Source organism: Choloepus didactylus, chromosome 14 (genome assembly GCF_015220235.1).
Source record: "Choloepus didactylus isolate mChoDid1 chromosome 14, mChoDid1.pri, whole genome shotgun sequence".
Classification (NCBI taxonomy): Eukaryota; Metazoa; Chordata; class Mammalia; order Pilosa; family Megalonychidae; genus Choloepus; species Choloepus didactylus.
Genome location: NC_051320.1, coordinates 79,373,425 through 79,395,875, shown reverse-complemented (window position 1 = coordinate 79,395,875; position 22,451 = coordinate 79,373,425). Strand labels below are relative to the sequence as shown.

The 22,451-nt window shown below is 34.9% G+C and overlaps 1 protein-coding gene across 1 annotated transcript in view; it reads left to right on the top strand.

The window, feature by feature from the left end:
• ATAD2 (ATPase family AAA domain containing 2) overlaps positions 1-22,451 on the top strand; it is a 73,647-nt gene that overhangs the window by 40,343 nt on the left and 10,853 nt on the right. Inside the window, exons 10-22 of the mRNA XM_037803204.1 lie at positions 3,019-3,127; positions 3,400-3,515; positions 6,566-6,740; positions 7,577-7,665; positions 9,259-9,418; positions 10,125-10,215; positions 10,866-11,180; positions 11,517-11,649; positions 11,964-12,150; positions 12,772-12,957; positions 19,452-19,587; positions 20,467-20,663; positions 21,232-21,391. Of these exons, the coding sequence (XP_037659132.1) occupies positions 3,019-3,127; positions 3,400-3,515; positions 6,566-6,740; positions 7,577-7,665; positions 9,259-9,418; positions 10,125-10,215; positions 10,866-11,180; positions 11,517-11,649; positions 11,964-12,150; positions 12,772-12,957; positions 19,452-19,587; positions 20,467-20,663; positions 21,232-21,391 (2,054 nt within the window). The remainder of the gene's footprint in view (positions 1-3,018; positions 3,128-3,399; positions 3,516-6,565; positions 6,741-7,576; positions 7,666-9,258; positions 9,419-10,124; positions 10,216-10,865; positions 11,181-11,516; positions 11,650-11,963; positions 12,151-12,771; positions 12,958-19,451; positions 19,588-20,466; positions 20,664-21,231; positions 21,392-22,451) is intronic.

Genomic DNA, 22,451 nt, shown 5'->3' with positions numbered 1-22,451 from the left:
TTTTGCTGTCTAGGCATCTGATTTTCTTGATTAGTTTATTCTGGAGGTTTTCTTTCTTTTGCATTGGGTTTTCTTGTTGGTTTTATTTGATCTCTATATTTCTTTATTTCTCTCACTGTCCAGTTGTCAGATTGGTTCTGCCTCTAGTCTTCCCCCAAAATCAGGCCTGCCACAGGGATGAGAGGTAGGCATTGGGCACCCCATTAAGTTCACTGTGTGGTAATATAGATTTGCTGGCTTCTAGTGGTGCTGTTTTCTGCCGGTCAGCAAGACCTGGGTTTGTTTTACAGCCCTGCTTTGACAGGGTGTCCATATTTCCAGCCAAAACTGGACTGGGTTTCTGTGCAGGGCATGTAGACCTGCTCCTGTGGTCCTAATGAAAGATCTGAAGCAACTTTTTTAAAGGGCTTCTATTCCCTTGCACTTTCCAGACTGTCCAGCAGATGGTGCTGTTTGGTAACTGACTCATCCTTAGAGGCTGCTTTGCCTTGGAGCACAGGCTGCATCTACCCAGGTGAAATGAAACTGCAGCATTCCTATGCCCTCACTTTGCTAGCCAAAATCTGGCTCGATGCGGGGCTATGCCTGTGGCCGAGTACTCCCTCGGGTGACCCTGTACTCTAGCTCTCTACTCCAGCTGTCTCCAAGGCAAGGAAACGGCTGCTACTTCCCTCAAGGGCTGGAAATGCAATCTCTGTTCATGTTTCCTCGATCTCTTTGTCCCTCACTGACCTGGGGCATGAATTGCCCTCCCCTTTCCCCCAGGTCTTCCAACAGTAGGGTCTGTCTCACTGCTGTGAAAGATTTTTAAATCAGTGTTCCTGGTGGGAGGGGTCCCATCTGCTAAATCTGTGCCTTTCCCACACTGAGCCTGAGTGAGGGGGAGGGGAAAGAACTGGCTAGTCTGGGATGGAAGATTCCTAATATTTCTTCTCTTTCTTCAATTTGGCATCTGCCGGGTCCATCTCCAGTCTATATCCTCCTCCAGAGTTTCACACAATTCAGAATTGTCCTTTTTTTTGTTGAATCTCTGGAGAGGAATTTTCAGTTTACATCACCATGTTGATGACCTCAAATATTTTTTGAAAGTTGTGAGAAAGCTGGATAATTTCGGAATGTGTATGGCTTGGCTGATTTAAACATTACACAACTGGCTAATGTGTAAGCTATAATGTCGTCTTATTAGAAATAACCACAGTCGAAACTAATAGCAAGTTAGGACATATGGTTACATTTTCTTAGAATATAATTATGTAGGTCAAAATGATGCTTGGTAAACATTGGCTTGAGGAAATAAGGATTTTTTTTTTCCATTTTAAGTATTTTTTTTCTGGTTAATACATTCTTATTGTAGAACTCTTGAGGGAATTTGAAGGGTTGATTCATTCAAACTGTTTATATATTCCTTATGGTGTAAGTCCATGTATATTAACCAACTCTTTTGATTTTCACATTAATCTTACGAAGTAGATAGGGCAAGAATTCCCATTTTACAGACATAGGTGGGTGGATCAAAAGTGCTTGGATTCTGATAAATATTTCTAGAGAACACTCCTTGACAACACAAATGGAAGGTTATAGTTGAAGGGACATGCAGACCAACCATTCTTAGTATCCTCAGCTCTGTCTTTGTATCACATTAGAACTTCTCTGTATGGCATGGTAGCCACTAGCCCCATATGGCTGAATTCAGATATACTGTAAGTGTGAAGAATACACACTTGGATTTTGGAGACTTAATGCAAAAAAAAAAAAAAGTATGTAATATGTATCAATTTTAAAAATACTGATTGCATGTCAAAATGGTATTTGGGATATAATGAGATAAAATGTATTATTAAATCTCACATTTTTCATTTTTATCATGCAGCTAATAAATCAAAATATACATTTGTGATCTGCATTTTATTTCTATTGGACAACAATCAGTTAAATCATCTAAAATCTATGTATTTGGACTACTTGAATTTTTCTTTGCTTTCATTCATAGACGTATGGAATTAATTTTATTCAGTTATATCATCAAGAGTTATCTAATAAACACCCACTAAAAAGCCAGAACTGAAGATTTGTCCGTCTGAGGTTTGACATTATAAATTCCTCTTGGAGTTTGGGACTAGCAAGAATTGTCATTTGTGATTGTGGTGTGCTTTTACTTCTGTTCAGATGCAGAAGTCATTCTTTGCTCAGGTTTTCTGATACAAGTCTCCACATAAGTTCGTGGTGCAAGTAGCAATGTAAATGATTTTCATTTTTTTACCTATAAACTAAGCAAGCTTTATCCAGATATCTATTTTGTAACTTACCATGACTTTTTGAAAGTAGTTAAGAAAAATAGTGATATATTCTTGTTTGCCTGAGAGGATGAATGTGGCTCCAAATACTGATGCACTCAAAATATTTTGCTGAGAGGTAATATAGCAGAGTTGTTGCAGGTCTGGCGACAGACTGCTTAAGTTTGATTCCTGGCTTTGCCACTTGCTGATTGTGTGACCTTGGGCAAGTTAGTTAACCTTTCTGTGCCTCAATTTTCTTTTAAAACAGTTCTTTTAAAATAGGTAAAATAACAGTATCTATCTCATAAGATTGTTATGGGGATTTAATGAATTAATATGCTTAAAGTACCTAAAACTGTGTCTAGCAAATGGTAAATGTTCTGTATACGTTAGACGGGAACATTATAATGTATATTGACATTATCTGGGACTTCTCTGTGATGGATTACTTTATGGTGTTCATGGCATTTTGATAACAGATATTTTCATTTTATTGCATATCTTTGACCTAATGATAAAGCTCCAGATATAAATATCTCTAATACTTAACTTTTGGACTTCACTTTTCTCACCTATACATAAAATGAAGACATTGAAATACATATTCTTATTATTACTCCAGTTGAAATTAACTTTTTTTTTTTTTTTTAATTCTTAAGAAAAACTCCCATAATCTAACATGGAATTTGGAAAGGGGTTGATTTGATGGGTGATTTCCTAAAAAAAAAATCTTTTAAAATAGGTGTCTCCCGCTTAATTTTCGGAAAGATGAATTAAAAGGAATTTATAAAGATCGAATGAAAATTGGAGCAAGTCTTGCTGATGTTGATCCAATGCAGCTGGATTCTTCAGTGAGTACTGTGTTTGAAATGTATACTTGAATTATGGTATTGTTCAGTTGTTTCAGTTTGAAGTTAAAAAGAAACCAGTTGTGTGTGTGTGTGTGTGTGTTTAAGTCAAAAACTTTAACCTATCAGATTTTTTTTTTCTTTACTCTTCAGACCATAAGTGAGATACTACTACTGAGTTAAATCTATATGGGTTACATAGAGTTTGTGGGTTGAATGATATTTTAAATTTGACTCCACATCTAAGAACGTCATTGTTTCCCTTCCATTACCAGGTACGGTTTGATAGTGTCGGTGGCCTATCTAATCATATTGCAGCTCTAAAAGAGATGGTGGTTTTTCCTTTACTTTATCCAGAGGTATTTGAAAAATTCAAAATTCAGCCTCCAAGGTAATTTTCTTTTCATTCCTAAACTGTTAATTTTGAAAGAATTTCACACTTACAAAACAGTTGCAAAAATAATACAAACCCCATGAGAACTCCAATATACCCTGATACCTAGATCTACCAATTTTTAATTTTGCCACGTTTGCTGTATCATTCTAACCATCAATCCATCCATCCGTCTTCTAAACATTTGAGAGTAGGTTCATCATGCTCTTTGAACACCTAATACTTCTATGTACATTTCCTAAAAACAAGGATATTCGCTTATGTAACCACCTTAAGTGCAATTATCACATTCAAGAAATTAAAATTGCTGTAAAGCTTATGTTCCAGTATTTTTATATGTCCCAGTAATGTCCTTTTCTTAGATCCTATCCAGAATCATGTATTGCATTTAATTGGCATTATCTCTTCAGTTAACTAGCTCTATTTTTAAGCTGTGGAAGCATATATACATGAACTTTCCCATTTCAACCATTCCCAAGCATACGATTCAATGGGATTAACATTCAGTGTTGCACTACCCTCATCACATCCCTTACCAGAACTTTCCCATCACCCCAAAGTGAAATTCTATACCCAATATGCATTACCTTTCTATTCTCCCTCTCCCCTCCCCTCCCACTCCTAGAAACCTGTATTCTACTTTCTGTCTCTGAATTTGCATATTCTAGTTATTTCATATACATGGAATCATGCAATATCTGTCCCTTTGTGTCTGACTTATTTCACTCAACATCATGTGTTCAACTGTGTTTCAGAACTTCATTAATTTTTAAGGCCAAGTTATATTCCATTGTGTATGTATATACCACATTTTGTTTATCCATTCCTCTGCTGATGGATGTTTGGGTTGCTTCCACGTTTTGGCTATTCTGAATAATGCTTACTGCTGTGAACATTGGTGTACAAATATCTGTTTGATTCCCTGCTTTCAGTTTTTTGGGGTATATACCTAGAAGTGTGTTGCTAGGTCATGTGATAGTTCTGCATTTAACTTTTTGAGGAGCCACAGTGTTTGCACCATTTTGCATTTCCACCAACAATGTGCTAAGGTTCCTAGTTCTCCAAATCCTTGACAGCACTTTTTTTCCTTTTTTTTTTAACAACAGCCATTCTAGTAGGTGTGAGTTGGTTATTCCTTAGCTATTCAAGCAAATAAGTGCAATGGTCTGGTTTAAACAGTGGGAATTTAATGGCTCGTGGTTTTGAGATAGGAACAGTCTGAAATCAAGGTCCTCAAGGCAAAGCTTTCTTCCAGAAGACTTGTGTTCTGGGGCTGGCTGTTGGCAGTCCTTGGTCCTGGGCTCCTCTGTCACATGGCATTGCACGTGGCGCCTCTCCTGGCCTTTCCCCTTCCTTCCAGATTCCATTCAGCCTCTGGCTGCTCGCTGACTTTCTCTGTTTGAATTTCATTCTGCTTATAAAGGACTCCAGTAATAGGATTTAGATCCATCCTGATTGTTGGGCCACACCTTAACCAAAGTAACCTCATCAAGGGGTTCAACTTATAATGATTCATACCCACAAGAATGGATTAAGTTTAAGAACATGTTTTTGGGGGGTATATACAGCTTCAAACCACCACAGGTGGTATTTCATTAAGGTTTTGATTTGCATTTCCCTAATGGCTGATGATGTTGAGCTTCTTTTCATATGCTTATTGGCCATTTGTATGTCTTTGGAGAAACGTCTATTCAAGTCCTTTGTCCATTTTTAATTTGGGTTCTTTATCTTTTCCTTATTGAGTTGGAATTCTTTAAAAATTTTGGATATTAAACCCTTATCGGGTATATGGTTTCCAAATATTTTCTCCCATTCTGTTGGTTGTCTTTTCACCAGGGTAACTTAATTATAGTTATTTTAGCCAAAATATGTGCTGCGATCTTGTTATCCAAAAAGATGATGCTTCTCTGATAAAATTTTTCAAGTCTACAGTAATTTATTTTTCTGCAAGGTCCTGGATGCTGTGAATATTTTTACTTTCTTAATGTTTAACATAAAAAATTGTTTCAAATATTATTCTCCCTGATTTTTTTTTTCATTCATATAAGGAAATCCTCCCACACAGACTCTTTATGTTTTTCTTTCATTTTAAAATTTTGGTTTTAAATTTGTATCAAAGTAATACACATATATAGTTTAAAAAGTCAAATAGTACTATGAGTCTTATAAAGAAAAGTAGTAGTAGACTCTTCTCCACCCATTCTCCATCCCCAATTCCCACTTCCTAGAGGCAACCACTTTCAACTCCTTTAGCTGTTAGTTTTTTACCTGTACATATCTAAATCATATGCTTAAACTGCAATTTCTGGATTTTTCAATTTATTACCTAATCTAGAGACTTCTAACTATGAACAGTGACTATTTGCATCTTTTATTTTCCCCACCCTCCACATATGTACATTCTATTCTCTTCCTTATAAGCTCCCAGTATATATCTATTGTTATTGTTAAATCAATTTGCAGTGTTGTCTCATAACTATATAAATATTGCTTACAGCTGCACCATGTAAAGTATATTAAGATATTGTTTCCTTTACAACCTCTCTTCCCTCAGCTTTAACACTTTTCTCATTTATTTTTGTGCTTAGTTTTATGTATTCTTATCAATTCATGCACAAAGTCTTCAATAGCTGTAAAACTTTTCAGTACAGTCAAAACATATAAAGTAATCTCTCAGGGCCATCTTTTTTTTTTCAAACACCTTCTTCCTAGAGGCTTTGTTCTCTTGTTCTATTCTTGACTGATTGCTCTTAGTCCTTTTGAACTTCCCATCACCATTATCATAGAGATTCCCTTCATGTTTCTTTCAGTGTTCGGTTCCCCCATGATGAATGAATAAAAGAATCTGTTTCAAACACAAGGTTTTATTTAATTTCAATATTAATTCCAAGGTTTTAAGTTGTCCTTTGTGGTATGAAACCACATTTTAGTTGTCTTATTTATTGTCTATCACTATTGAAATAGATTCATGAAATTGGTTTCTAATTTTTTTGGTGTGTAAATATTATACTTGAATGTAATACTAAAAGTTCTGTATTCTTTTACAGAGGTTGTTTGTTTTATGGTCCTCCTGGAACTGGAAAAACTCTGGTTGCTAGAGCACTTGCCAATGAGTGCAGCCAAGGGGATAAAAGAGTAGCATTTTTCATGCGGAAAGGTGCTGATTGTCTGAGTAAATGGGTAGGGGAATCTGAAAGACAGCTACGATTACTGTTTGATCAGGTATGATATTAAAATTTATATATAGATCTGTAATCAGTGCAGGAGTAAGTATACAGATTAGATAAATCTTGCATTTAATCACTTTTCTCAGAAATAGACTCAGAAGTATTGGAGCAAACATAAAACCTTTCTAGATTAATTTCTTTTCTATGTCAAGATAACAGCAAACTATAATGAATAGTTTTATGGTAAGAAGAAAAAGAAGTAATTGGATCTCAATTTTTGGGAGTCTTAGGTCTCATACCTAGAGAGAAAGTAGTAGTTCCAGAGTATACACTACTTAAACTACATAAAGTAGTGTATACTTATGTCTCAATGTGCAGGTTGATGAATAGTTCTGCGCTGGGGTGGCTTTCAGTTTCATATTCCAAATTGTATTGTGAGATATTACTTTCTGATCTGCTGAGGCATATTGCTGTACATGATTTTAAATCTCTTGTGTCACTAAGGTTCCTTTATTTTAACTGGTACATCTTGGTAAATAATATTTTCCCATCTGACATGGAAGAAGGCTGTGTCACTGCCTTCTATTGTTTGCTTATTTCCATAATTAGTCTTTAATAGATATTTATTTTGTGACCAATAACTATTGCTATATGAAATCTAAAGTATATAACCAGTGGAGTATGTGTTTTGAGTATTTCCAGTTGAAAATGCAAATAAAAATAAACACTATTCTATTATAATTTAGTCCGAATCCTTAAAGCATAGTTCTTGAAGTTACATTTAGATTTATATTATATTCTGGTAAGTAAATTGGATGAAAATGGTTTACGTTAAGGTTACATATTTGAGGACTTTTATAGTAACATGTGCCCACTGGACTTGTTTTCTAGGCCTATCAGATGCGTCCATCAATTATTTTCTTTGATGAAATCGACGGTCTGGCTCCAGTACGATCAAGCAGACAAGATCAAATTCACAGGTAAAACTTGCTTAATGACATTTCTGCCATTCTTCCTTTATTCTCAGCTGTATAGATGTTGCATGAGGGGTAGAATGTTAAATGGTAATAGAACCCCAACATACAGAATAAAAAGAAAAAGTGGACCTGTTTTGGTTGGTGAGGTATTCTGAAACACAATTTAAAAGTCTTGGTTACAGAAGATTTAACTTGTGATACATGTTTAAATACCTACAAGCCAGTCCATTAAAGCAAATGAATATGTAGGTTATTGGGTAGGAGTTGGGGCCACAGTTGGAATGTGGCTAAGTGCCTGACCCTAAGAGCAAAGCCAGTTGTTTTTAAGTCAAGTCTGTTATTGAAGTGCAGAAGCTGGCCCAGACTTGAAAAAATAAATTCTTTCCAAATCTTTATATTCGAATTTTTGTGTTAAATATCTTTTAAAACATTTTCAACTAATTGGGATGCTATTAAGACACTGCCTGGGCCAAACGAAATATGTCTTGTGATATGACTACTAGTTTAAGATTCTGAAACTGGTCCACCCTGCATTATTGGAACATATGAAAAAATGGAATATAAACTAAGTTTTATATCAATGTTAAATTTCTTATACTTGATAACTGCATTTAAGCTGGTTGCATAAGTGAATATCCTTGTTCTTAGGAAATATTGCATGGCAATATTAAGTGGTCACAGAGCATGATATACAACCTACACACAAGTGTTCAGATATAGATTGAAAAATAGATGAATAGATGAATGGATGGATAGATAACTAGAATAATATGGCAAATGTGGCACAATGTTAAGATTGGTAGATCTGAGTATCTGAAGAGATTTGGATTGGGTTTGTATTATTTTATAATTGCCCTGTAAGTTTGAAAGAATTTCAAAATAAAAAGTTTAGGAAAAAAATAGCTAATCCATCTTCTTCATTTTAAAGATGGGAAAACTGCAGTTCCCTCCAATGATCAGTTGCTTACCCAAGGGAGTACTTTTCCTTAATGCCAGTACCCCAGCTGGGATCTAAATTTCTTCTAGTCCCAATTCATCCTCAGTTTTTCAGAGTTTCTTTTCAAAGAGTCTTATGAATTATCTGGTAATTGCTTAATTTGGGATACCAAACATTTTACTATTCTCTTTCATAATAAAAAGTTTTAAATATAATTTAAATCCTGTTTTTTAAACGTTTTGTGTGTTTTTTCTTTATTTTTGGGGTCCTTTATTTGGTAATGTATACATAATGGAATATTTTATGATTTTTAGAAGCTCTTTGTTCTATCTAGTACTAAGTTTTTTTCTGATGTTGCATCCTTCTTGGGGAGGTCTCAAATTGTTTTGTGAAATTATGCTTTATGGACTGGCTTCCAGGATCGATTTATGGTGCTTTAAGAACCATCTATGTTTTCCATTGATTTTATTCTCTAAATGCCATTTAGTATGTTATTTTACAGACTTTTTTTTTAATCCACTGAAAGTAGTGAGCTGTCCTGAGAAAATTCATTCACATACTTAATGCATTAAAATAAATTTTGTCAAAGAAGAAATGTTACTGGATGATATATTCATTGTTCATGGGCTTAACCTCTTCTTCTTTTTTTTAAAATTTAGTTCTATTGTTTCCACCTTACTAGCTCTTATGGATGGATTGGACAGCAGAGGAGAAATTGTGGTCATTGGAGCTACCAATAGACTAGATTCTATAGATCCTGCTTTACGAAGGCCTGGTCGCTTTGACAGAGAATTCCTTTTTAGCCTACCCGATAAAGATGTAAGAATTTCAAATCACTTAACGTTTTTACAAAATGTGTGCCTTTGGTGTTGATTACTCTTCATACAATGTCTGAAGTTTCTTGAGTTTTTTTATCATAATTGTATAAAGTAGTTGTTGAAAAAACTCAAATAGGGACAGTTTTAAATTCTTTAAATTTATAAGAATGCCTCTCTAAAAATACTCTTAAAATTCCTTCAATTTGAGTGCAGCATAAAATCATACAACTTTACTTTGCTTCAGTACGCATAACCTAATGAGCAACCAGTCCTTAGCCAGTTTGCTAGCTTTGGCTTTTTCATGGACATCATCATATAATTCTGCCCAGTTTTTAAAATTCTGTTTAATCTTTTTAGGTACCAAGCAAGGAAATATGGATAGAGCTGTCACTACTCTTAAAAACAGCTTTTAATATCCACCAGAATTAATAATAATTCCATACTTATTTCTCATTCACATTTATGATGAATAGGACTTGAGCACCATAGATTCCAATCTGTTTTACAATATAATTAAGTTCCCTAAATTCTTACCAATACATCTTTTTCCTCATTTTCACTCTATTTCATCTTTAGATATTTCTGTTTATATTGATTTTTTTTAAAGAATAGTAGACTAAAATTTCAGATAATTAAAAGTATTTTAAATTGAAGCTATTCTAACTTGAATAGCATGATGTAAAAAATTAAATTGTTTTTATATATAGGCTCGAAAAGAAATTCTGAAGATTCACACAAGAGATTGGAATCCTAAACCACTGGACATATTTCTAGAAGAGCTAGCTGAAAATTGTGTTGGTAAACATTGTTTTAAGCAGTTAAATGTAGTCATTTTAAAGATGGAATAAATTGTAGTCTTACAAGGTTATGTTTAAAGATAGGATTATATTTGTTTCTTACCTCCTTTTGGCATGGTTCCTTCTCACAAAGGCATGGATATTAAATAGAGATATTTGAAAAATTGGGCATCAGAGGGAATATTGAGAGCAGTTGAAATAGACAAGAATAATATAATAGCTATTTTTAAATGACTCTTTACATATTTCTAAGCATCCTGTTAAACATTCTACATGCATTGTTTTATGTAATTCTCACATCAATCCTGGGAAGTAGGTCACAGTGTCCTCATTTTACAGATGAAGAAATGGGCTGAGAGAGCATAAGTGATTTGCCAAAGATCACACATCTAGTAAATGACAAACTGCAATTTGAGCCTAGTGTGTCTGATTTTTAAACTCATGCTATTTACCCCATGCCATATTTAATGCTTGTATCGTTCACTCATAGAAGTTGATTTGTTGGTGGTGATTACCACCATATGAGTTTACTAGGTAAATGAGAAGTTTTAGTTTTTATTATTCCTAAATATTTTGCAACTATATTGTTAGACTGACTTAAATTTTTTAAACCATGGTCATGCTAATAGATGTTTTGGTTGCTTTGGCTAGGATACTGTGGTGCAGATATCAAGTCAATATGTGCTGAAGCTGCTTTATGTGCTCTCCGTCGACGCTATCCACAGATCTACACTACTAGTGAGAAACTACAGTTAGACCTCTCCTCGATTAATATCTCAGCTAAAGATTTTGTGGTAGCTATGCAAAAGATGATACCAGCTTCCCAAAGAGCTGTGACATCACCTGGGCAGGCACTGTCCACTATTGTGAAACCTCTTCTGCAAAGCACTGTTCACAAGATCTTAGAAGCTGTGCAGAGAGTATTTCCGCATGCAGAAATCGGAACAAATAAAGCATCAAACTCAGGTATAAAAGTTGATTGTGCATTTAAAGTTAGTTTTCATGATCAGTAAAGCCAAATGTTTTATATATCCCAGAAATGTTTCCTTGTAAAAGACCCTTTTGAAAGGAATTTGGCTGTGCTTTATCTTGGACTTTTGAGGAAAATTTTCTTTTTACGGATTGTCCTTAACCTGTTTTAAGTTTAGAATGTATTTTCATATTTACTTGTTATTCATATCTACACAAGTATTTTTTATTTTTCTTTGAAGTATGCTGATTTACTAACTGAAGCATTACATAAAGATTTGTTTTGCAATCCAGAATATTTACTAATGTACAGGTTTTTTGTTTGTTTTACAGATATTTCTTGTCCTCTGCTAGAAAGTGACTTGGTATACAGTGATGATGATATACCATCAGTTTATGAAAATGGGCTTTCTCAGAAATCCTTTAATAAGGCAAAAGAAAATTTTAACTTTCTTCATTTGAATAGGTACATTTTCCTTGCTAATGAGGTTGTTTTGGTGTGTAAATTCCCTAAAACTAAATGAGGTAGTAGTTGAAAACATAAAAGATGCCAGTAACAAAAGCTGTTGTTTCAGGTGTCACTATAGGAGACATTACACCTTAGAAACTATTCCTAAAAATCTATGGAGGTTAGTTGTTTCCAGGAAACACATGAATAATGTTATTGTGATTGTTCAGCATTGTAGACAAAACTTTGACTTACGAAATTTCATAGTTGGTAATTTGAGGTAAAAATTTAAACTTTTGGGTTTTCTAAAACTTATTAATCATTTCTTTCAGAAACGCTTGTCACCAACCTATGTCTTTTCGACCAAGAATACTGATAGTGGGAGAACCAGGATTTGGACAGGGTTCTCACTTGGCACCAGCTGTCATCCATGCTTTGGAAAAATTTACAGTGTATACGTTAGACATTCCTATTCTTTTTGGAGTCAGTGCTACATCCCCTGAAGAAACATGTGCCCAGGTAATTCAGTTGCCCAGGCAAACAAGCCTTTTGGAAGACAAAGCAGTCTTCTAAAGACAAAGTCATGAATTGATTCATTCTTTCTGAATTGGTTTTTTTTTTTTTTCCTGATTTCTAACTTAGGTTTAAAAAATGGAACTATACATAATTGCTTAGTCATTATTCCACCACTTAGTCATGAGATTAGATCTCTCTCTGCCTTTTTTTTCCCCCTGAAGCTAATTTGCTAGGATTAAATGAATAAAGGTCTTAGAACAGTGACTGGTAATCACTAAGTACTCAGATATTCTGCTGGGGTTCTTTTCCTGTTATTTGTGTATTTAAAATTTTTAATATAAATAATATTTTATATTTATGTTTAACTTTGGTTACCACAACTGAAAAATCTTGTAGATTTCTTGAACTGTTTACTGATTACTGGGATCAATTATGTTTTCCAAACATTGAGAATTTTACAAAACCTTTAAAAACAGGATTGATGGGGTTTTCTAGGTAGCAATTAAAAACTTGTGGATATCATATAATTCTGGGAAGTTAAACATTGTTCCAGACCAATAGAAATCTAGTGTCACTAATGTGCTAGCTCTCTAACTGAACATGATTTGTGTTTTTCTCTACTAGATGATTCGTGAAGCTAAAAGAACAGCACCAAGTATAGTGTATGTCCCACATATCCACTTGTGGTGGGAGATCGTTGGACCAACACTAAAAGCCACATTTACCACATTGTTACAGAATATTCCTTCATTTGCTCCAGTTTTACTGCTTGCAACTTCAGACAAACCCCATCCTACTCTGCCAGAAGAGGTGATTTATGGAGAAAAAATCATTATACTTTACAAAGAGAGTTCTTAGTACCGAAGTAATAAAAACTCATTTTAAAAATTCAAGTGCTAAAGAAATGAATAAAATGATTAAAGTTTTCTTATCAAAGAAAACTATTGTTAAATATTTAATGTATGTGCTTGTTGAATGAGGCAATGTATGTATGAATGTGTGTGTATAAGACTACATTGTAAATTTTATTCTCTAACAAAAATGGGATTATATGATGCATACTACTGTCCAATTTGCATTACTTGCTTATCAATATGTCTTATGTATTTTTCAGTACATAAATCTCACTCCTTTAAAAGCCACATGGCTTTTCCCATTATACTGATATACCATAATTTATTTATTCAAATCCCTGTTGGCTGTTTTCCAGTTTTTTTCTATTGAACTGCTACAGTGAGCCTTCTTAAGTTTTAATATGTATGAGCATTACTATGTGTATTTTTCTATCATTCATTCCTAAAGTTGAATAGCTATAGCTGAGTCAAAGAGTATGTACATTTTAAATTTTTGATAGTAGTATATTACTTTCCTTTAGGTCTTCTCCGTAGCACTTGCTTAATATTATATATTTATTTATATATATATAATAATTTATATATTAATTTATATATATATATTTTATTTACATACTTAATTTTTTGTTTGTCTTCTCAACTAAAATGTAAGTTCTAAGAAGGTACAAGTTTTTGTCTATTACTCACTGCTGTTTTCCCAATGCCTAGAACCATGGCACAGAATAAGCTCTCAAATATTTCTCTAATAAAATATCTTAATTTTTCTTCCTACTAAATAATGTTCTATAAATTGTGCATACCAATTTTGTCAAAGGTAAATTTAATTAGGAGTACCAAAAGAGTCTGGGTGGAGTTACATTGTTAAATAGGCCAGGGAAGGCCTCAATAAGGAGGTAGCATTTGAGCAAAGACCTGAAAAAGGTAATATAATTAGGTGTCTGAGTATCTGAGGTACAAAAATTCTGGCAGAGGAAGAAGCAAGTGTAAAGGTTTTCAAGCATAAGTGTGCCTGGCATGTTGGAAAAAATAGCATGAAGGCCGGAGTAGAGTAGCTAGAGCAGAGTAGAAGAAAATTAGGTCAATGAGTTAAGGGACCAGATTATGTCCTTGATGACTCTGATTTAATAGTTGATTGGTAGACATGAAAGTTGAATAAGCTGGGAAATGAACATTAAATATGTATTACAGACTCTCAGGGTTGGAAGAATCCTCAAAGGTTTCTAGTTTAGTTAGACATCTAGTTCTGGATTCTCATTTACGACCTCTGTATGCAGCTATCCCACTTATGTCTAAACTCTTACTTTGCTATTCTATTTGTTAGCTCTGACTCTTAAAAAAAAAATCTAACTTACTGTGTTCATTGACTCAGCTTCCTTTATACTAAACATTTCTTCTTCTATGATAGGATATATTCATTAGGGTAATTGACACAATACAAGTGTATTTCTTGTTCACGTAACAGTACTAGGTTGATGAATAGATGGACACAGGTGGCTGTTCCTCATGCAGCCATTTAGACACGCGGGCTCAGAGGGGCTTTCTCGTTTTCATCATGTTGCTTTCCATGTTGCTTCCATTCCAGCCAGCTGGAAAGAGTGGCCCATGCATGTGCCTGGTCTAGAAGTGGTATATATCACTTCCTCTCATATTCTGTATGTAGGCTAGAGCTCAGGCACATAGCCATATCTGCAAGGGAGGCTAGGTAATACGACATGTGCTCACAAGTTAAAGAACATGGATTGCAGTGAGTAGTAGCAGACTCTGCCGCACATGGCGTATAGTTTTAGTTTCTTCAAATTCTAGTCACTCATCTGAATATCTTTCTCTTTTTATTCCACTTGAAAGACTGTACCCAGAATGGAGTACTCTAGCAATATTCTAATCTACACAGAATAAAGGTTGCTACTTTAGTAACCATATTATGTCATTGGTTTATTGTACTCACTGTCAGTTAAACCTTTGTCATTATTTTGAAGTTTGAAACAAAGATAATGAATTTATACTTTTGGTAACAGATAAGATAAACTAGTTGAATTATCTTTGTATTGCAAGGTTAAAGAAATATAATTAGTTTAGTCCTGGAAAACTTTATGGAGAATGTCGGGTTTCTGGACCAAAAAGATTTATTTTATTTGTCTATTTTTTTAAGATAGCTTCTCTAACTTTTCTTAGTGTGATGTTTCCTAAGTGTATAGTTGTAAACTGGGGAAAGTAGTGTGCCATATTGTATAGAAGGGGTAATGGGAACAGGACTAAGAATTGCTCGATTTTTAAAATGAATCATCTTGACTCCATCGATGCAAATAAGCAAGTCTACTTTCAGCCTTATAATCTTTAGTGATTCAGTCTATATTACAATTTTCATGGGTTCCACTAATGTCCCTTTGTGCCTTTTCTCATCTCTTGCTAGATCCATCCATAATCATGTATTTCATTTAATCATTGTCACTTGCTCTTTTTTTTTTTTTTAATTGTGGGAACACGTGAACTTTCCCATCTCATCCACTCCCAAGCATGCCATTCAGTGGGATTAATCACAATCACAATATTTCGGTACCCTCACCACCTTCCGTTACTAAAACTCTCTCATCTCCCCTAACAGAAACCTTACATCCATTATGCATTAACTCCACATTTCCCTGTCCCCCTCTCCCACTCCGCCTGGCAACCTGTACTAATTTCTGTCTGTTTGGGCTTGCATAGTCTCCATTGTTTTGTTACAAAGTATACCAACTTAACTTTAATAGTATATATAAACCATGTTCCTATATACCTCTGTTTCCCCACACATACGTAGTTTGTCATAAATTGCATGTTTATACATTGAGTCCAAAACCACTGATTTGTCATTACATTTTTTAAATTTGCCTTATAGAAGTAAAGAGTGGAGTTACAAACCAAAAATACAATACTATTGGCATTTATATTTACCTATGTCATTACCCTCACTAGAAATCTTTATTTCTTCATGCAGCCTCTTTCTGTTGTCTGTTGTCCTTTCCTTCCAACCTGTAGAACTCTCTTTAGCATCTTTTGTAGGACTGGTCTAGTGGTGAGAAACTCCCTCAGGTTTTGTTTATCTGGGAATGTCTTAATCTCTCCCTCATTGCTGAAAGACAGTTTTGCCAGATATAGAATTCTTGGTTGGCAAGTTTTTGCTTTCAGCACTTTAAATATGTCATCCCACTGCCTTTTTGGCTCTGTGGTTTCCGATGAGAAATCAGTACTTAATCTTATTGAGGCTCGCTTATATGTAACACGTTGCTTCTCAGATGGTTTTCTGAATTCTCGACCTTTGGCATTCAACAGTTTAAATATAACATGGTGCAGTGTGGGTCTATTTGGCTTTATCCTGTTTGGAGTGCACTGAGCACACTGGATGTGATAAATTCAAGGCTTTTGTTGAATTAGAGAAGTTTTCATCCATTATTTCTTTGAATATTCTCTCTGCCCCTTTTCTTTCTTCTCCTTTTGGGACTCTTACAATGCTTATATTGGGATGCTTTGTGGTGTCCCACTATTTCCTCAGGCTCTATTCAGTTTTCTTCTTTCTTTCCTCTTTGTGCTCCTCAGACTGGGTGATTTCAGTTGTCTTATCTTCGGGTACACTGATTATTTCTTCTACCAGCTCCATCTAGGGAATTCTTAATTTTTCTTACTGTTGTCTTCAGTTCTGCTTGGTTCGTTTTCATGATTTCCTTCTCTCTAGCAGTATTCCCTCTGTATTCATCTATCATTAAAGTCTTTGTCTGAAATGTCCCAGGTCTGATCCTCCTCATTGATGGTTTCTAATGGTTTAATCTTCTCCTTTGCCTGAACCATCATTTCCTGTTTCTTTGAAGGTGTTGAGGCCTGCACATTTTAATATTTTGCTGTGTTAAATTGCTGAAATTGAGACTCTGAAATATCTGTTCCTTAAGCTTGTTTTCAAGCTAGTGTTACGACAGCTTCCCTTGAATGCTGGAAGACAACTAAAATTTAAAAGAAAAAAAAAGGAAAAAAGAAAATACCCTTCCCAGTCATTGCAGATTGGCCTGTGGAAGTGTTCTCCTTCAGGGCTTGTCCATACAGTGAGTTAAAAGAATAGCTCAGGGCCAAACCATAGGGGCTACCTTCATCCTTTCTGTGCATGTGACCCTAGGAATTCACCCATTTATAGGGTTCCAAATATCTCCTCTTACCCTAGGAAACACTTTCCTCAAGATCCTGGGCACTGCACTGTATATCCTACAGCCAGCATTCTTTTGCCCCAGATAGCCACTTAATTGCTGTCTTACAAGCATTCTGTAGGAGAGCTCTGTGAACTGCTTTCTATACTTGGGGCAAGTTCTAGAATGGTGAGTCACTCAGGCTACCACCAGACAGATTGAGCCAGATATTTACTTGGTCCCAGTATGTGCCCGAAGGGTTACTCTGCTCCCTCTGCAGCTAGGACCAGGGATCTATACTCTGAGTGCAGACTAGATTCATGCCAAGCCAGTGAGGGGTGGGGAAGTAGCCAGCGAGAGTGTCATGTGTTTTTTGTTTTGTTTTGTTTTGTTTTCCCAGTAAATGAATTTTACTGAGATGTATTCACACACCATATAATCCATCCAAAGTATACAAACAGTGGCTCAAAGTATCCTCATATACTTGTGCATTCATCACCACAATCTCAATTTTAGGACATTTTCATTACTCCAAAATAAAAAATAAAAAAAAAAACCAAAGCATCCCATACCCCTTATCTGCTCTCCCCCATTATTTATTTGTTTGTTTTTATTTTGTTATTTGCCCATACACTAGATAAAGGGAGTGTCAGTCACACGATTCTTCATCTTAAGAATCAAGGCTACTGTGAAACTATCAAACTACAACCCAGAACCCATGAATCTCGAAGACAGTTGGATAAAAATGTAGCTTATGAGGGGTGACAATGGGATTGGGAAAGCCATAAGGACCAAACTCCACTTTGTCTAGTTTATGGATGGATGTGTAGAAAAGTAGGGGAAGCAAACAAACAGACAAAGGTACCCAGTGTTCTTTTTTACTTCAATTTCTCTTTTTCACTCTAATTATTATTCTTGTTGTTTTTGTGTGTGTGCTAATGAAGGTGTCAGGGATTGATTTAGGTGATGAATGTACAACTATGTAATGGTACTGTAAACAATCGAAAGTACAATTTGTTTTGTATGACTGCGTGGTATGTGAATATATCTCAATAAAATGATGATAAAAAAAAAAAGAATCAAGGCTACTGGATAACAGTTCGACAGTTTCAGACATTTCCTTCTAGCTGTTCTAATACACTAGAAACTTAAAGGAATATCTATGTAAAGCATAAGAATAACCTCCAGAATGACCTCTCAACCCTATTTGAAATCTCTTAGCCACTGAAACTTTATTTTGTTTCATTTCTTTTCCCCCTTTTGGTCAAGAAGGCATTCTTAGTCCCACGAAGCCATGGCCAGGCTCATTCCTGGGAATCATGTCCCACGTTGCCAGGGAGACTTATACCCCTGGGAGTCATGTCCCATGTAGTGGAGAGGATAGTGAGTTAATCTGCAGAGTTGGCATAGAGATACAGGCCACATCTGAGCAACAAAAGTTTCCTGGGGGTGACTCTTAGGCATAGTTTTAAGTAGGCTTAGCTTCACCATTGGAAAGATAAGTTTCATAAGGGCAAAGCTCTAGATTGAGGGCTTGGCTTATTAAATTGGGAGCCTCTATTGCTTAAGAGAATAGCAGGGGTTCCCCAGGTGGGGAAGTTTTAATAGTTCCACATTTTTCCCCAGTCCCTCAAGAGAACTTTGCAAATACTTTTTTTTATTATTTGCCGAAAATATTCTGGGATGTAACATCATAGCTTTTAAGTGGCCTTTTTCTTGATTCAGTACTTGCTCTGTTTCTGCAGTCCTTTAACTGTTTTCTGGAGCTTTGAAAAATATGGTTTTGCTGCTTTGTTCAAAGCTGCTTTGGGCAATGGGACCCTGAAACATCTCACTTCACCATCTTGATCAGAATGGGGCTGGGAAAATGATTTTGAACCTACAATTCTCTGCCCAACCAAGTTAGCATTTGAGTGGAAGAGCAAAATAAAGGTAGTTTTGTGCATGCACAGAGTAATAAACTATTACCCCATAAACGTCTTCCTGAAAGAATTATAAAGGATTATTTTTCCTCTTAAATTTTTTGTTTTACAGAAGTGGCATATGAGAAGCAATGAGCTAAGAAAAGAGTAAAACTTATAGTCCACAAATTTGTTGTTAGAAAAAAAGTTTTAAAATGTGGAACTACATGTTTTATACTTAAATATACCATATTTAGAAGACTTGTTTAAAAATCATTTATTGATAATTTAGATTATTGTTAAAAATATGTGTATAATTTACTGTTGCTTTGAGTGATACCTACAAAGAGAGTGTGTGTGTGTTTGTATTCATTCACAATGCATTTGTTATCCTTTATAAGGTGCAAGAATTATTTATACGTGATTATGGAGAAATTTTTAATGTCCAGTTACCTGGTAAGGAAGAACGAACAAATTTTTTTGAAGACTTAATCCTAAAACAAGCTGCTAAGCCTCCTATATCAAAAAAGAAAGCAGGTTAGTTGCTATATCAAAGTTAATATAAAATAAGTTTTGAGAAAGTGTGAATAAAATCTCATTTAATAGTATTGTGAGGTTGCTGCTTCTGCTTAAAAATCTCTGTGCTTTCCAAATAAATGTAATAAAGTTCTCAAAGGCTTTCATAATATAGCCCTAGTCTTTCTAAGCCTATTTTTATACTTTGTGTTCAGAGTACTTTTTCTTTTAACTATATGCAACATAGTCCTGTCCTTTCACAATTTCATTCTTGTTTGCTCTCCAACACTAATGCTTCTATCCCCCATCTCTGCCTAAGGAACCACTCATCCTTCTAGGTATAACTAAATATTTTTCTTCATTAATTTCTAGGCAGGATTAGTTGTTCCCACCTTTATGACCCATCCTACTTTTTTCACACTAATATGGCATTATAATGATGTTACAATTGAGTTTCTTACTCCCTTAATAGATCGCTTGCTTATTGGGGCAGCACTGTCATACTCCTGTCTTTTATCCTGAGAACTGTTCAAACAAAATTAAACTTTTGTGACATATGAAACGTGGGATATGTGAAAAAAACTAGCAAAGAATTTTTAATAAATATTCTTGTCCTGTAAATGCATTTTCAAGGTTTTTTAGTAGTCTTTTAAATGATATTAAAATGGAACAGAGGTAATAACTTTTAGAAAGAGACATTAAAGTTTAAATTAGCAATAATTTCTGGAGGAGAGGTGGGGATAGAGATTATGGTAGCCCTTTAGTTTTCCAAATGCTTTGGATTTCTGACACATTGTAAGGAGGATAACCCCTCAAACCTGGCCACTTCTTGCACTGAATCATTTTGTCATCCTTGATGTTATGAAGGAATGTTAACTAAAATCTTCCATTTGTGTGAAGTTTTGCAGGCCTTGGAGGTACTCCCAGTAGCACCACCACCTGAGCCAAGACTACTGACAGCAGAAGAAGTTAAACGGTTAGAGGAACAAGAAGAAGATACATTTAGAGAACTGAGGATTTTCTTGAGAAATGTTACACATAGGCTTGCTATTGACAAGCGATTCCGAGTATTTACTAAGCCCGTTGATCCTGATGAGGTATTAATTTAATCTTTGGATTAAATGTATTCTAGGCAATAATCGTTCAAAATCAGAGAATATTTGAATAGTTTTATGTAATTGCCTATCTATATCCTGTTCTTGTTTTCAGAAACATTTACTGAGTAGTGTCCTAAGCATGTGGAGAATTCAGAAGCTATGTTACACATTTTCCTTTCCTGCAGAAAATAGACTCTTAATTTTGCCCAACCCAAAACATTCCAGAAGCAATTTGAGAATGTCTTAGTGAAATATGGTATTGCTGTGACCTCCATGGTTGGAATGAGCTAGAATAATTGAAGAAGACTTAATGAAAGAGCCAGGACTTAACATAGAAGGATGGGTGATGTTTGGATAAGGAAAGAGGTATAGGATGTTACTGCCCAAGAATAAGGATAAATACAAAACAAAACCATCTTTAAATAGCATTAAAGTTGCCATATTAATATATTGTCTTTGCCTCTTATGTATTTATTCTCTCTCCTCTACATTGCCTGGTACAAAAACATGATTCACTAAATGTTTTTTATGTCCAGAGTTAATATTTAATCATGTGTTTGAATTTTAGGTTCCTGATTATGTCACTGTAATTAAACAGCCAATGGACCTTTCATCTGTTATCAGTAAAATTGATCTACACAAGTATCTGACTGTGAAAGACTATCTGAGTGATATTGATCTAATCTGTAGTAATGCTTTAGAATACAACCCAGATCGAGATCCTGGAGGTGAGTATTATGGGTTTTTTTCAGGGAGTGGAATGAGGGTGCTAATATTTGGGGAGGATTGATTTATATCTCAAATGCTATATTATAAGCATTTTATATTCACATACCATTTAATCTTCGCAAGAACCTTTCCCTCATTTTACAGATGAGGAATATGAAATTTAGAGAGGTTAAAAAACTTGCTCGAGTTCACAATGGTAGGAGGTTGCAGGGACAGAATATGGAGTTTTGTGTCACTCTAAAATCCCTGTTCTTATTAACACTTACATGATAGTATCCCCTAACAAGACAAAACTGTGTAACAGTGTAGCTTGTTTCCTTTGCGTGTCAGTGCTTTCTCAAAGGGGAAAAATAAACTCTGACTCAGTAACACAGTAGGTTTACAAAAGTTTTCTTAGTTAAAACCTTTACATTTTTTTATTACAAAAGTAATATAGTATAATACTTGTAAATGGTGATTGCCAAAAAATTTAAGTCCCCCATTTTCTGTCTCCAAAAGTGGACGCTGTTAAGTTTGGGGATATCTTTCCAGACTTTTCTCTATACATATACTCTGTCTACCCTCATCTATTCTCTCTATTGATAAATAAAATTTATAAAGTAAGGGATTTGTCCACAACTTGTTTGTTCATTTCCAAGAAATGTTCTTCTTCAGGTGCTTCATTTTCCTAACTTCCTATTCTTGTTTTAAGGATGCGATGCTCTTGATTCTCTTGGTGGATAAAAAATGTATATTTTTAACAGTTCTTTTCCAGCATTAACTCTCTGTTAAAGTACATTAGCTTTCTGTTTTTAAAATGATAATGTTTATAACGTAGATCAATTAGCATAAGGAGGTACTGAGGATTTCTTTTACAATTGGAAAGATCACTGTTCTTCCCTGTCCAGTCTTCTTCCTTCCCTAATCATTTCCCTATAGCTCATTTCTGGAGTAATCAGTGCGAATCAAGGTGGGAACAACCCTTAAGTGTAGAAAGAAGGAAACACTCTGAAGGCGCAGGGCTTTTACTGTTCTATAGCAGTCGTGCTGCTATTGCTTCTCTTTCTGACATTGCGGCAA